Source organism: Chaetodon auriga, chromosome 6 (assembly GCF_051107435.1).
Source record: "Chaetodon auriga isolate fChaAug3 chromosome 6, fChaAug3.hap1, whole genome shotgun sequence".
Taxonomy (NCBI): domain Eukaryota; kingdom Metazoa; phylum Chordata; class Actinopteri; order Chaetodontiformes; family Chaetodontidae; genus Chaetodon; species Chaetodon auriga.
Genome location: NC_135079.1, coordinates 474,634 through 487,500, shown reverse-complemented (window position 1 = coordinate 487,500; position 12,867 = coordinate 474,634). Strand labels below are relative to the sequence as shown.

Below are 12,867 nucleotides of genomic sequence, written 5' to 3'. Positions count from 1 at the left end.
ATTTCTTCAACGTGACTGACGAGTCGGCGCTGAAGGACATCGTGGACGCGCTGGGAGAGAGGATTTTCTCTCTGGAAGGTCAGCCGACCCTCTGCAAGTTAAACCTCTGTTGATGTCTGAGGATGAATTTAGTGATTTTGATATTTTTCTTCTAGCAGGTTTTATGGCTAAAATGTGTGATCAAATGAATCTGGCTTTGTTTCCCGATGCTGTGGTCCTGCAGAGCCGGCAGGCGTCTTTCAGCTCACTGTTTCACAAACCAGACTTTATGTCTCGAATCTTATTGATCCTGTTTTCCGGCAGCAGCGCAGTCAGAGAGGAGCTGGTGAACTTAGAGTGGTGAAACACATCTGGAGCCAGATATTTGAGGAGTTGGTAGAGACCAAAAACAGAGCTAAAAGAGAGAGAACACCGGACGACATTCATCAGGTGACACAGACATCATCCAGTGGGAGGTTCATGTTGCTCTGTAATGAGCAGCTGTTCAAATGTCAACATACATGAAACATATCAGCTTTATCAGGTGATAATGTTTCATTTGTGTTTTTGGCTCGTGGTGCTGCCCCCAAGTGGCCAAAAAATGAATTCTGCAGGTTTGGAATTAGCTGTCAGAATGTTTTCTTGAGTTGAATTTCAGAGAAGTTATTTTGTGGTTTGGTCCTGAACCCCTGAGAAATCTCTCCCACTCTTTATGTTCGTCAGTCGCTGATGCTCCACTTTCCTTCTTTCCTCGTTTTAAGCTCCCTTGGTTCAGTCTGCTCATGTCTGCTTTCACTTTAAACGGGTCAGATGGACCTGCAACAACAACAACAACAACAACAACAACAACAACTCTGATTCCAGAAAAGTTCAGACCAGACTTTGTTGGAATCAGGGTTGTAAGTACATTAACTCAATTTCTTTCTACTACTTTAAATTTCTACTTTCACTGCATTTTGAAGGCAAATGTTGTACTTTTACCCTTCAACATTTATTTGACAGCTTGAGTTACTTTGCATATTATGATCCAGTAATGTAATATAATTTTCAGCCATGTGCTGAAATAGCCATCTTGTATAGTGAGTACTTTTACTTTGGGTACTTTAAGTAAGTATTTTTACACTGTGGCCTTCTTAATTTCACTTAAGGAAGGTGAGTTGTTCTTCCACCGCCGTCAGACCTTTTCTGTGCAGAGAGCTCTAATGTGATTTCCAGTGAGATCAGCAGTGCTGGCACCGCTGGCCCAGTTTTAACTGGCATCCATTAAACGTGAGAGTAAGGCAGCGATGCTGTCTGTGTTTGTGTGTTGCAGGAACCAGCAGTCAGGGTCGAGGCTTTGGTCTGCAGATGGCTCAGGCTGGTTTCTCCTCACATTTAGTCAAAGTGAGTCGCTCACAGTCATTTTTCCTTCAGAGTTCTGTTGAAGTTTACAGAGACTCAGTGTTGATGTAAAATGATCCGTGATGATGATGAATCCAACGTTCTGTCTCTCTGTTCTTTGACTCACCAGTGATCACACTGAACTGTAAAGAGGAGACGCAGCTCTGTTGGATGACTTCAATTATACACTTCACTAAAGTGTAGTTCATTATTTTAATGTGATATTTCCAAAGATCTGTCCGCACATGATCAAGAATGATTACCGTGTCCTCAGATTACTGCAGGGTAACACCCGGATTTAGACTTTTACTGGTAGAAATTAGGGACTCGGCAGGTTTAAGTTTCGAGCTGCTTTTGGTAACAAGTTTGGATTTTCCTCCAGTTTTCTCCAGAGAAGCAAACCGTCATCCAACAAAATCAAGTGAAGGCAGGAGCAGAGTTGTGTATTTAATCGATTCTCATTCCAACAGAAACACAGCCGGCAAAAGATCAAACTCTCAACTTGTGAAATCAGTATCATCCTTAACCATCCAGTATCAGTCTGGTCCCGGTCCTGGTCCTGGTCCTGGTCCTGGTCCTGGTCCTGGTCCTGGTCCAGGTCCTGGCAGCTGTCTGAAGCTGCAGAATAAGACGCTTCTAGAAATATTTCTGTTGTTTCTCGTCCAGGGCAAAATCATTTTCGACTGAATTCCAGCGTCAGGGAGTGAAAATGGTGTCGTGGAAACTCTCTATGTGTAACACAGAGCAGATGGTTTTCCTGAACGTGAAGCTTCCAGTAAAACTCTCTCACACATCAGTCCACGCAGGAGCACACGGCAGCAGACTTCAGCCCGTAAACACACAGATACACAGGCACTCATTAACAATGATGCAAACCGTCTCAGACGCAGACAAATATGTGAAGAGTTTCCTGCTCCTCAGTCGCAGGATTAAAAGGTAAAATGTGAAATCAGGTCGAAGTCAGTCTGATGTGGAAAACAGACGACACAGTATCATCTGTGACCATCCTCCTCTTCCTCCTACACGATTACAAAAGCAGCGTTTTGACATTTAACAGTGAATGTGCAGATCCAGAGTCAGTCCATGTGCACCTCAGGTCCTGCAGGCTGGAAGCTTTGTGCCGCTGCTGTCGCCAAAGATTTGGTCATTCGCTGGTCGTCAAGTCGCTGGCCCAAAGAGACGATGACTCAGCGCTTTAATAGCTTTAATATCTGGACTTTACGAGCGCCCCAGTTCATCTGGGTGTGCGTCTCGCTGCACACACTTTGTGAGACAGTTCTGATGGCTGGGCTGAGTTCAGTGTCTGGAAATTATACTTATTAATTATTGTTATTCTTTTTACTAACAATGACAAAATTAGCGGGATTATGAGCTTTGTCCATCCACCACCTTTGGTTACGAGGTCTGAAGAGAGGCAAGAGGTCTGGAGCATCAAAGTGAGACCTGAACTTGACATTTTGGTAAATAAACTTACTCTCTTACTGTGGCAGCTGCTGCCGTAGCTTCACGCGTGGAGTGTGGCATCAACGTTCTCACCTAACTGTCGGAAAGAAACGATGAACTTCACATGGAACTATTTGAGATCTGATCGGACTGAGACGGATTCTTAATGCCAAATGAGGCTTGAAGCCTTTCAGTAAGAAGAAAGAGAAAAGGTTGTATCAGAGTAATTGAAAGCACTGGAGCCCAGTTCATCCTGATAAGAGCAGCTCACTGGGCCGACACATGTGGAGTGGAACGAAGAACATTCCCTCACGTTCTCTGTTTACGAGCTAATTTGAGACACATTTCCTTTAGTATTTCCACTTAAAGCTACTCTGTACTTCTACTCCACAATAACTGTACTTTTTACTTGACTCCAACAATCAGTCACTTCACTGGTTAAGCTTTCGTTTCCAGCATATGTGACAATGTGAGCATCAAACATGGCGTCAGTTTGTCAGTGACTGACGGATTCGTTCAGTAACAAACACATGAACATGACCAGGTTTCAACGCTGGGACGTCCTCCTGCTCTTTGAATACTTTTCATGTTATATACTATACACGTGACACTTCAGACATGCTGTGTTATCTCCATTGAAATCCCAGTTTTCCCTTCAGGATGGTATTCTGCTTGGGGCGGTGGGCGCTTACGACTGGAACGGTGCTGTGCTGAAAGAGACTAAACATGGAAAAGTGGTTCCACCGAAATCCTCCTACAAGGTCGAGTTTCCAGAGGAGTTAAAGAACCACGGAGCCTATCTGGGTAACGACATGCAGGATTAAAAGCCCCTAGTACTCTTCCCTCTCTTCTTATATTTGTGTCTTGTGTCTTTTTGAGTTTGATGCCTCATTAATTTGATAGTTACAGCATTTGATGAACCGCTTGTTTGAGCTTTGCCATTAGCAGTCATTCAAACTGAGGGTGGAACTGCTGGAAAGGCCCAACGGTCTTTGAATCCTGAAGTTTGACCTGTTTGAGTGCACTGCAAGTGGACAAGTGGGAACTTGGGAAGAATAGGGGAAGTCAGGGGGGTCAGCAGAATCATTTGGGCTCATCTTTTGCCAACCATGAATATTAAAACAGGAAGTGGCCAAAATGCTGGACATGCAGTTTAAGGAGCTGACCTCCATCACCATCTTTAGTTACCTGTGAAAGAATCATAGAAGAAAACTTCTGGGTCGTATCACTGCCCGTTGGTCCATTTCTGTGTCTTTCCTGGTTTCAGGTTACTCAGTGGGCTCACTCATTTCGTCTCGCGGCGCTCAGCTCTACGTGGCCGGAGCTCCGAGGTTCAACCACACCGGCAAGGTCATCGTCTTCACCCTGAAGAACACCGGAAACCTGACCATCCTGCAGGCACTGCTGGGAGAGCAGGTCACACACTCACAGAAGCATGTCGATATCACACCTTTGTCTGTGTCCACACATGTGAGACACGGCTGTCTCCATGATGATCAGACTGTTGCCCCTGGCACAGCTCTCAGTAAAACAGGACCATCCACTGATCTGATGGGACTGACGGTTCTTCTGAACGTTCTCCCAGAGAGATTTCGGTACATTCGGTCAAGCGTGAAAGCTCAAAACTAAAAGTGACTCATGGTACAAAACCTTCACCTGGTTCATCTTCGTCTTATCAAATGAGAGATGCACTTAGCGTGGACCATGAAACGATGTCCAAGATGCTGGTCTGAGATCAGTTCAGGTGGGACATGATTACGTTTCTGTGCAGTTATAATTCAGTCGTCACACTCTCAGGACGTCATGTGCTCATGTCAACGTCCACTGAACTGAGGGAAGACAATCAAACTGGGACAGTCAGAACAGCCTTAATCTGTCCATCTCTACTTCATAATGCTCTAAATATACAATACAGTGTATAGTATACACAAATATACACGTTTGTCACGTTGTGTGTTCTTTTCCAGATCGGTTCATATTTCGGCTGTGAGCTGTTATCCATGGATGTAGACAGCGATGGACAGACGGATGTCCTCCTGGTGGCAGCACCCATGTTCTACAGCCAGGGCTGGGAAAGAGGGAAGGTCTACATCTATGCTGTTACACCACAGGTAGACACACAGGTACCCACACACAGGGTCACCACAGGTACGCACACACAGGGTCACCACAGGTACGCACACACAGGGTCACCACAGGTACCCACACACAGGGTCACCACAGGTACACACACACAGGGTCACCACAGGTACCCACACACAGTGTCACCACAGGTACGCACACACAGGGTCACCATAGGTACGCACACACAGGGTCACCACAGGTACGCACACACAGTGTCACCACAGGTACGCACACACAGGGTCACCACAGGTACGCACACACAGGGTCACCACAGGTACACACACACAGGGTCACCACAGGTACACACACACAGGGTCACCACAGGTACGCACACAGGTATACACACACAGGGTCACCACAGGTACGCACACAGGTACGCACACACAGGGTCACCACAGGTACCCACACACAGGGTCACCACAGGTACACACACACAGGGTCACCACAGGTACGCACACACAGTGTCACCACAGGTACGCACACACAGGGTCACCACAGGTACCCACACACAGTGTCACCACAGGTACGCACACACAGGGTCACCACAGGTACGCACACACAGGGTCACCACAGGTACCCACACACAGTGTCACCACAGGTACGCACACACAGGGTCACCACAGGTACGCACACACAGGGTCACCACAGGTACGCACACACAGGGTCACCACAGGTACACACACACAGGGTCACCACAGGTACCCACACACAGTGTCACCACAGGTACGCACACACAGGGTCACCACAGGTACCCACACACAGTGTCACCACAGGTACGCACACACAGGGTCACCACAGGTACGCACACACAGGGTCACCACAGGTACGCACACACAGGGTCACCACAGGTACCCACACACAGTGTCACCACAGGTACGCACACACAGGGTCACCACAGGTACGCACACACAGGGTCACCACAGGTACGCACACACAGGGTCACCACAGGTACACACACACAGGGTCACCACAGGTACCCACACACAGTGTCACCACAGGTACGCACACACAGGGTCACCACAGGTACGCACACACAGGGTCACCACAGGTACACACACACAGGGTCACCACAGGTACGCACACAGGTATACACACACAGGGTCACCACAGGTACGCACACAGGTACGCACACACAGGGTCACCACAGGTACCCACACACAGTGTCACCACAGGTACGCACACACAGGGTCACCACAGGTACGCACACACAGGGTCACCACAGGTACGCACACACAGGGTCACCACAGGTACACACACACAGGGTCACCACAGGTACCCACACACAGTGTCACCACAGGTACGCACACACAGGGTCACCACAGGTACGCACACACAGGGTCACCACAGGTACACACACACAGGGTCACCACAGGTACGCACACAGGTATACACACACAGGGTCACCACACACAGGGTCACCACAGGTGCACACGCACAGGTACACACAGGTACTGCTGCAGTTGGTTTAGCAGCTCAGGACCTCCAAAGGCTTCACATCATGGGGACATCTCTTAAAGATACAGGACGAACGTGGAGCAAAACAAATCTAAAGTAAACCGTCTCCCTCCAGACATCACTCATCCTGCAGGGGGCGCTGGAGGTTTCTGACCGCACTCAGAACTCCCGGCTGGGTTCGTCATTGGCCCAGATACCCGACATGAACGGGGACGGGTTCAGGGAGTTGGTGGTGGGAGCGCCGCTGGAGGACGACCACCAGGGGGCGGTCTACGTGTTTTATGGTCAAGACAAAAGCATCCAGCTCCAGTACAGACAGGTGACAGATGCTGAACCAGTTCAGTCAAAGAGAAGGAATCTGAACAGGAGCACAAATAATCACTTCATTCTCTCACTTTGCTTCTCCAGCGTCTGTCTGCAGCTGCGTTTTCTGCAGGTCTGAAGTATTTCGGTCAAAGTGTTCACGGCGTTCTGGACGTCAATGGAGACGGGCTCGTCGACCTCGCAGTGGGAGCGCTGGGAGCTGCTGTCATCATCTGGTCAGACTGTCACGCAGACACACACACACACACACACACACACACACACACACACACACACAGTTGTAATCATATTTGTTGATCCTCTGACTTCTCATCGAGCGCCATCATCAGACCAGAACAAGTTTGGTTTATCACCTGCAGAACTAATGACGTTCGGCCTCCACTGTTGGCAAATGTTAGCATGCTAACTTGCTATAGTAACATGGTGAACATAGTAAACATTACACTTGCTAAACATCAGCATATTAGCATTTTCATAGTTAGCATGTTGATGTCAGCATTTTACCTCACAGCACTGCTGTAAGTGCAGCCTTCATTTAGTCCCGGGAGACTTCACGCCTCATCGTAACCTCCCAGAGTTAACTTGAACCTTCATGGCGTGCTCCCTCCTCCAGGTCCCGTGGCGTGGTGCGGATTCAGGCCAAGCTGATCTTTGAACCTGAGAAGGTCAACATCTTTAACAAAGACTGTCGGCGAGGAGGGAAAGAGGTCACCTGCATGTCTGTTACCGTCTGTCTGAGTCTGGACTCCAGGACCAAGGCCAGGACCAAGACCAGGACAGATGTTGGTAGGTGTTCGGCACACGGTTCTTTCATAAGATGGTAAAATCCTGTCTTGGTCTCTTTCATGCACAGCAGAGAATAATGCGTCTAAGGCGAGGTTACCAAACCTGGACAAGGTGGTCTTCTGGCACAGGGCCTCAAGCGGTAGCAGGTGTATTTTAGGACTCATATCCAATGAGAGGCCCCTCTCTGAACAGGGTGGCCCTGTAGTGTATTGTTGGCCCAGGACCCCCAGTGAGATAATCCATGTTTATGCTCCATGATGTTTTATTTCCGAGGAGTCTGATGGAAGAATGGCGCTTGTTTTTCACTCCTCTGTCGCCCTCATTGACTTTCTCTCAGTTGCGGCTCCACCCACCTGAACATTGTTCTCCAGTTTCCCTGTAGATGTCAGAATGGGCACCGTCCTTGTTTCTTGGTGATTGTGGTAAACAAAGAATAACAGAAACGCACCGTGAATTAACATCAGTGAAGAAGTGTCAAAGCAAACCCGCAGTGTCCGACGCTGAACTCACATTTGGACTCAAATAAATAAACTTGATGTAAAAACCTAATTTGTGCCGAGGAACAAAGTTCACAGTGACGACACTTTGAGCGTGTGTGCACTCGGTTTGCTGCGTTTCATCATGAGATCATGCTGGAGCTGATGTTACTTGGCCGGTCGTGGTGTGACTGGACTCGAACACTCCTAACAGCCAGTGTTTGAGCGTCAGCTCCCAGCTGCTCAGCAGCAGGTCGAGGCCTACCTGGCAGCTTCCACTGTGAAGACGTGGAGGTGAATGTTGGACGTTGTCAGATAAATGAAGGGAAGCGGTTGCCTCTACAGATGAAACCAGCTTTTCGGGACGTTTGAGACGAAGCCATCAGGGTCATCCAGATGTTTGGTGTTTCAGTCTGTGCATGGCAAAGTCTTGTTGTGGCCTCTTCCTCGCAGCAGATTTCCCTCAGTGCTCCGTGAAGCCGTTGTCGTGTCTCTGTGTAATTGGCTTCAGATGTGTGGGCCGGCTGCATGGAAACCTCGCTAACATGCTAACTCCAGCCAGCCGCCGTTAAACTGTGTCACTCCTCCTCCTCCATCACTTCATACCTTCATACCTTCCTCTCTCTGCATCAGCTCCTCATCCTCCCCCCGATCATCTGGACTGGATTAGACACACACACACACACACACACACAAACACACACACACACACACACACACACACACACACACACAGAGGCAGAGATGCATGCATGCACACACGCCAGCACTCCACACGGTATCAAACGAACACGCTTCAGCAGACAGATAGAGGACAGAAGCCACGGCTGACGACATGTGAGGCTTTGTTCGAAGATGAACTCGGTTGGTTTGTTTGTGTGTGTGCAGACGTGGCGTTTCGAGCGGAGCGGCTTACCTCAGCTCTCTGAACGCTCATAAATCAAAACCCAGCTTCAGTTGTTAAACACATGAGAATGAGCTCTGCAGTCCAATAACTAATAAGGAAGCGAGGAAGGCGTCACTTCAAGAATCAATAACAAAGAACAAAGTATGGCAGCAGTAATGAGGAGCACAGCTGATTGCACTGCTGTGGCTCTGTGTTCAGGCTCAATGTGCATTTTATTTGGAGTTAAGAGCAGAGTTTAGGGATGTGCCACGTCGCCTCACTGATAATCAGCATCAGACAAACAGTCCGTGTGCTGCAGCTGCTCTGCAGGACACTGATGAAACACTCATTCACACGCAGACACTCTTCTTCACCTTCACAGACACGCTCACAACTGTCCTCGTCACCGCTGATGACAAGTGTCGACAACATGTGTCTCATTTTTTACCTGCCGCCAACAACAGGTGTCCTCAGGTGTCCTCTTTGCAGCAGATTTCAGTTCATTTTGACTGTCTCTGGATCAGCTTCTGCTTCTTCTAAATGCACCCAAAGCAGTATGTCTCGCTGTTGTTTCCTGTCGCAGGATTCCGCTTCTCAAAAAGACAGAATAAAACATGGAGGGTGTCCTGATGCTGGAGGACACAAAGACAATGCTGTGTCTCTAGTCTGAGTCCAAACATGTCAGCGGAAACACAGAATAAATCGTGTGTCCAGTGGATGGAAACACTGATGCCTCTATGTTTTAATTCAACCTCCCATACTTCCCTGAAAGACCCGTAAAGTCTGCTCGCTGCATGTTTACAGCGTTGTTGTGCTGCATATGAGCCTCCTTCAAGCCCCTGTGTCCTCCTCCTCCTCCTCCTCCTCCTCCTCCTCCAGCTGTTTGGTTCAGCCTGCTCCTGGATGAGAGGCGTTTTCCTCCTCGAGCTGTTCTGGACGAATCAGATCGACAGCAGCGCCGGAGTCTGTTTCTGCCGGCTGGAGGTCAGAGCTGCCAACGTCTCGGCTTCTCCATCCAGGTCGGAATGCCACACACACACACACACACACACACACACACACACACACACACACATTAAACTCACAAACTGTCACTGTCAATCACTGGAACATCGCTCACACGTTGACGTTTCTTTGAACAGGAGACGACTGATTATGGACGTCCCATCGTGGTTGTCCTGGAGACGGGGCTGCAGAGTCCAGACGAGGGTCCGGTGTTGGACCCGGACTGGCCGAACGTCCTGAGGAGCGAGGTGAGAGTCTGGCATGACTTAAAAAACACTGAAATAAGAATAAACAAATCCATAAAAACTTGATTCAGGGTGAGTTTTTTGAGTGATTTTCTTTCTCTGGCGCCACCTTGAGGTCGATTTTGTTAAAAGTCTCAACATCTGGAGGAGGATTGTGATGAAATGTGCTTCAGACGTTCATGTTCCTTCAGGATGAACTCTTTGGCTCACATCAAAGTGTCTCATCGCGGAGAATTGAAAGGGTCCTTGTTTGTTGCCGTAGCTTCCCTTCTGGAACGGCTGTGAGCAGGAAGAAACCTGCGTCCCCGACCTCGTCCTCCACAGTCACACCGACCTCCTGGATGTTCAGTGAGTAGCAGCTGGTCTTTAGAAACACACACACGTTGTTATCATCACGTATGTTCTGACGCCGCTGGCCGTCTCTGTGCTTCACCTGAAGGCAGTTCTGCAGCTCCGACCGATCCGCCTGGTCGCTCTGCAGCCATCAGGGGGCGTCAGAGCGCTCCGTGTACGTGGTGGAGACCGGCCGCAGGGCGATGTTGGTGTTTGCTCGACTGGAGAATCAGGGAGAAAATGCTTATGGAGCTGCCATCCACATCTCCACCTCCTCCAACCTCCTATTCTCCAGCCTCATAGTCAAGGTGTCCTCATGCTCTTTCATTCGATGAGAAACAATCACAATAAGGAGCGTTTGTTCGTCTCCTGTCTGACAGAAAACATACGTTCAGCCTGATGGCAGCACTTTCTTTAATCCAAGACAAGTTTCTCCTCCGGGAGACGATGAAGTGGCCTTAAGCTGACCCTCACATTTTGAGCTTTCTAACTCTGAGACAGAAAACTCTCCCAGGTGAGTACTGATGCCAATGCTTGTGACCCCCAAGTCCGTCCCTCTTAAAGAGTTGGGGGCCGGGTGGCACACGGACCACCACCCACCACTGCTGCCTAATTCCCAGCAGAGCATCGGTCCTCTGAGACTCAGCGACCTGTGGGAACGCGACAGGAAATGTTCTGCTTTATGGTTTTGGATCAATTCACCTACAATGTCTATATTTACTGCAACCACTAAGTGTGACTCGATGACTCAGCAGGCTCCTCCCCCTCCTCACAGGACCAATCAGATCTTCAGATTGACTGTTACTCTGACGACAGACTGGCCAATCAGAGGAGCTGCAACATCAGCGCTCCGTTCATGAAGTCCATGTCCCAGGTAGGTGCAGCGTCCGTCCTCCAGTCCTGATGCAGACTGATATACTGCTAACACCTGATCAATACCTCAGCTTTATGTTTATCTGTACAGATAACCCTAACCCTAACAGCACTCTGCTGACTGGAACGTTTCCTGGATCTTTCCTGTGATGAGTGTTGGCGTCACTGCTCGCTCATTCAGTGTCCGTTCAGACCACATGATGTCAGACTTTCAGGTGTTTTTACAGCCTGCATTACAAACTGTGGACGCTGGAAGACGTGAACATTTACGGTCAGTCACGTCTGAAGAGACTTCACTCAGGTGCATTATGGGACATGTAGGCTCCAGTGTTGTTGGTGATTGGCTCACACTGTCTTTGTGTGTAGTCAGTGAGTGAGTACTTTAAGTCTGGAGTATTTTCAGAGAGGATACTCTTGTTATTGACGTACGTTTTCCTCAGACGTGAAGCAGAGAGCGGTGAGTGTCCGTGTGCTGGACGTCTACCTGTGGACAGACACACAGGTGTTATTAGACCATCACACTAATGATGGTGATTAAACAGAGCGGGAATACGCTTCAACTGACGCCCACTGACTGAAATCCTTCATTAGCCTAACGACCGTCCTGTAGACATGATCACGGCCCCACCCTTCACTGTGAGGCCCCCGAGGGCCCGCTCCACAGATGCCTGTCTATATAAAGTGCGGTTTATAGGTCCAGACCGCGGTTCACATTATTGTCGGCTTCCTCTGAGCTGCTGGATCAGGTGAGACGCAGCCGGAGGGAAGACATGAGGCTCAGTCTGCTCGAGACCTTCAGAGACGTTCAGAGATGTTTCTTAAGTAAAAGTATGACAGTATAATGAGGAGAATGTACTTGAAGTACTGACAGTAAAAGTACTGAGTGCAGTTTAGTGTCTCCTGTGTCTGCTGTCCTCTTGTCTCTGGTCTCTGCAGATCATTGTGTCTCTGTGTCTGTTGTCCTCTTGTCTCTGGTCTTTAGATTATTGTGTCTCTGTGTCTGTTGTCCTCTTGTCTCTGGTCTTTAGATCATTGTGTCTCTGTGTCTGTTGTCCTCTTGTCTCTGGTCTTTAGATCATTGTGTCTCTGTGTCTGTTGTCCTCTTGTCTCTGGTCTCTGTAGATCATTGTGTCTCTGTGTCTGTTGTCCTCTTGTCTCTGGTCTTTAGATCATTGTGTCTCTGTGTCTGTTGTCCTCTTGTCTCTGGTCTTTAGATCATTGTGTCTCTGTGTCTGTTGTCCTCTTGTCTCTGGTCTCTTTAGATCATTGTGTCTCTGTGTCTGTTGTCCTCTTGTCTCTGGTCTCTTTAGATCATTGTGTCTCTGTGTCTGTTGTCCTCTTGTCTCTGGTCTCTGTAGATCATTGTGTCTCTGTGTCTGTTGTCCTCTGGTCTCTTTAGATCATTGTGTCTCTGTGTCTGTTGTCCTCTTGTCTCTGGTCTCTTTAGATCATTGTGTCTCCTGTGTCTGTTGTCCTCTTGTCTCTGCTCTTTAGATCATTGTGTCTCCTGTGTCTGTTGTCCTCTTGTCTCTGGTCTCTGCAGATCATTGTGTCTCTG

At 48.6% G+C, this 12,867-nt stretch overlaps 1 protein-coding gene across 1 annotated transcript in view; it reads left to right on the top strand.

Moving 5' to 3' along the window:
- The window catches only part of itga11b (integrin, alpha 11b), a 33,378-nt gene that overhangs the window by 15,292 nt on the left and 5,219 nt on the right, over positions 1-12,867 (top strand). The window contains exons 9-21 of the mRNA XM_076732493.1: positions 1-78; positions 1,292-1,362; positions 3,462-3,606; positions 4,070-4,218; positions 4,770-4,913; positions 6,497-6,700; positions 6,790-6,920; positions 7,319-7,491; positions 9,733-9,872; positions 9,996-10,106; positions 10,366-10,451; positions 10,543-10,744; positions 11,212-11,310. The exon at positions 1-78 is cut by the window's left edge and continues 88 nt beyond it. Of these exons, the coding sequence (XP_076588608.1) occupies positions 1-78; positions 1,292-1,362; positions 3,462-3,606; positions 4,070-4,218; positions 4,770-4,913; positions 6,497-6,700; positions 6,790-6,920; positions 7,319-7,491; positions 9,733-9,872; positions 9,996-10,106; positions 10,366-10,451; positions 10,543-10,744; positions 11,212-11,310 (1,733 nt within the window). The remainder of the gene's footprint in view (positions 79-1,291; positions 1,363-3,461; positions 3,607-4,069; positions 4,219-4,769; positions 4,914-6,496; positions 6,701-6,789; positions 6,921-7,318; positions 7,492-9,732; positions 9,873-9,995; positions 10,107-10,365; positions 10,452-10,542; positions 10,745-11,211; positions 11,311-12,867) is intronic.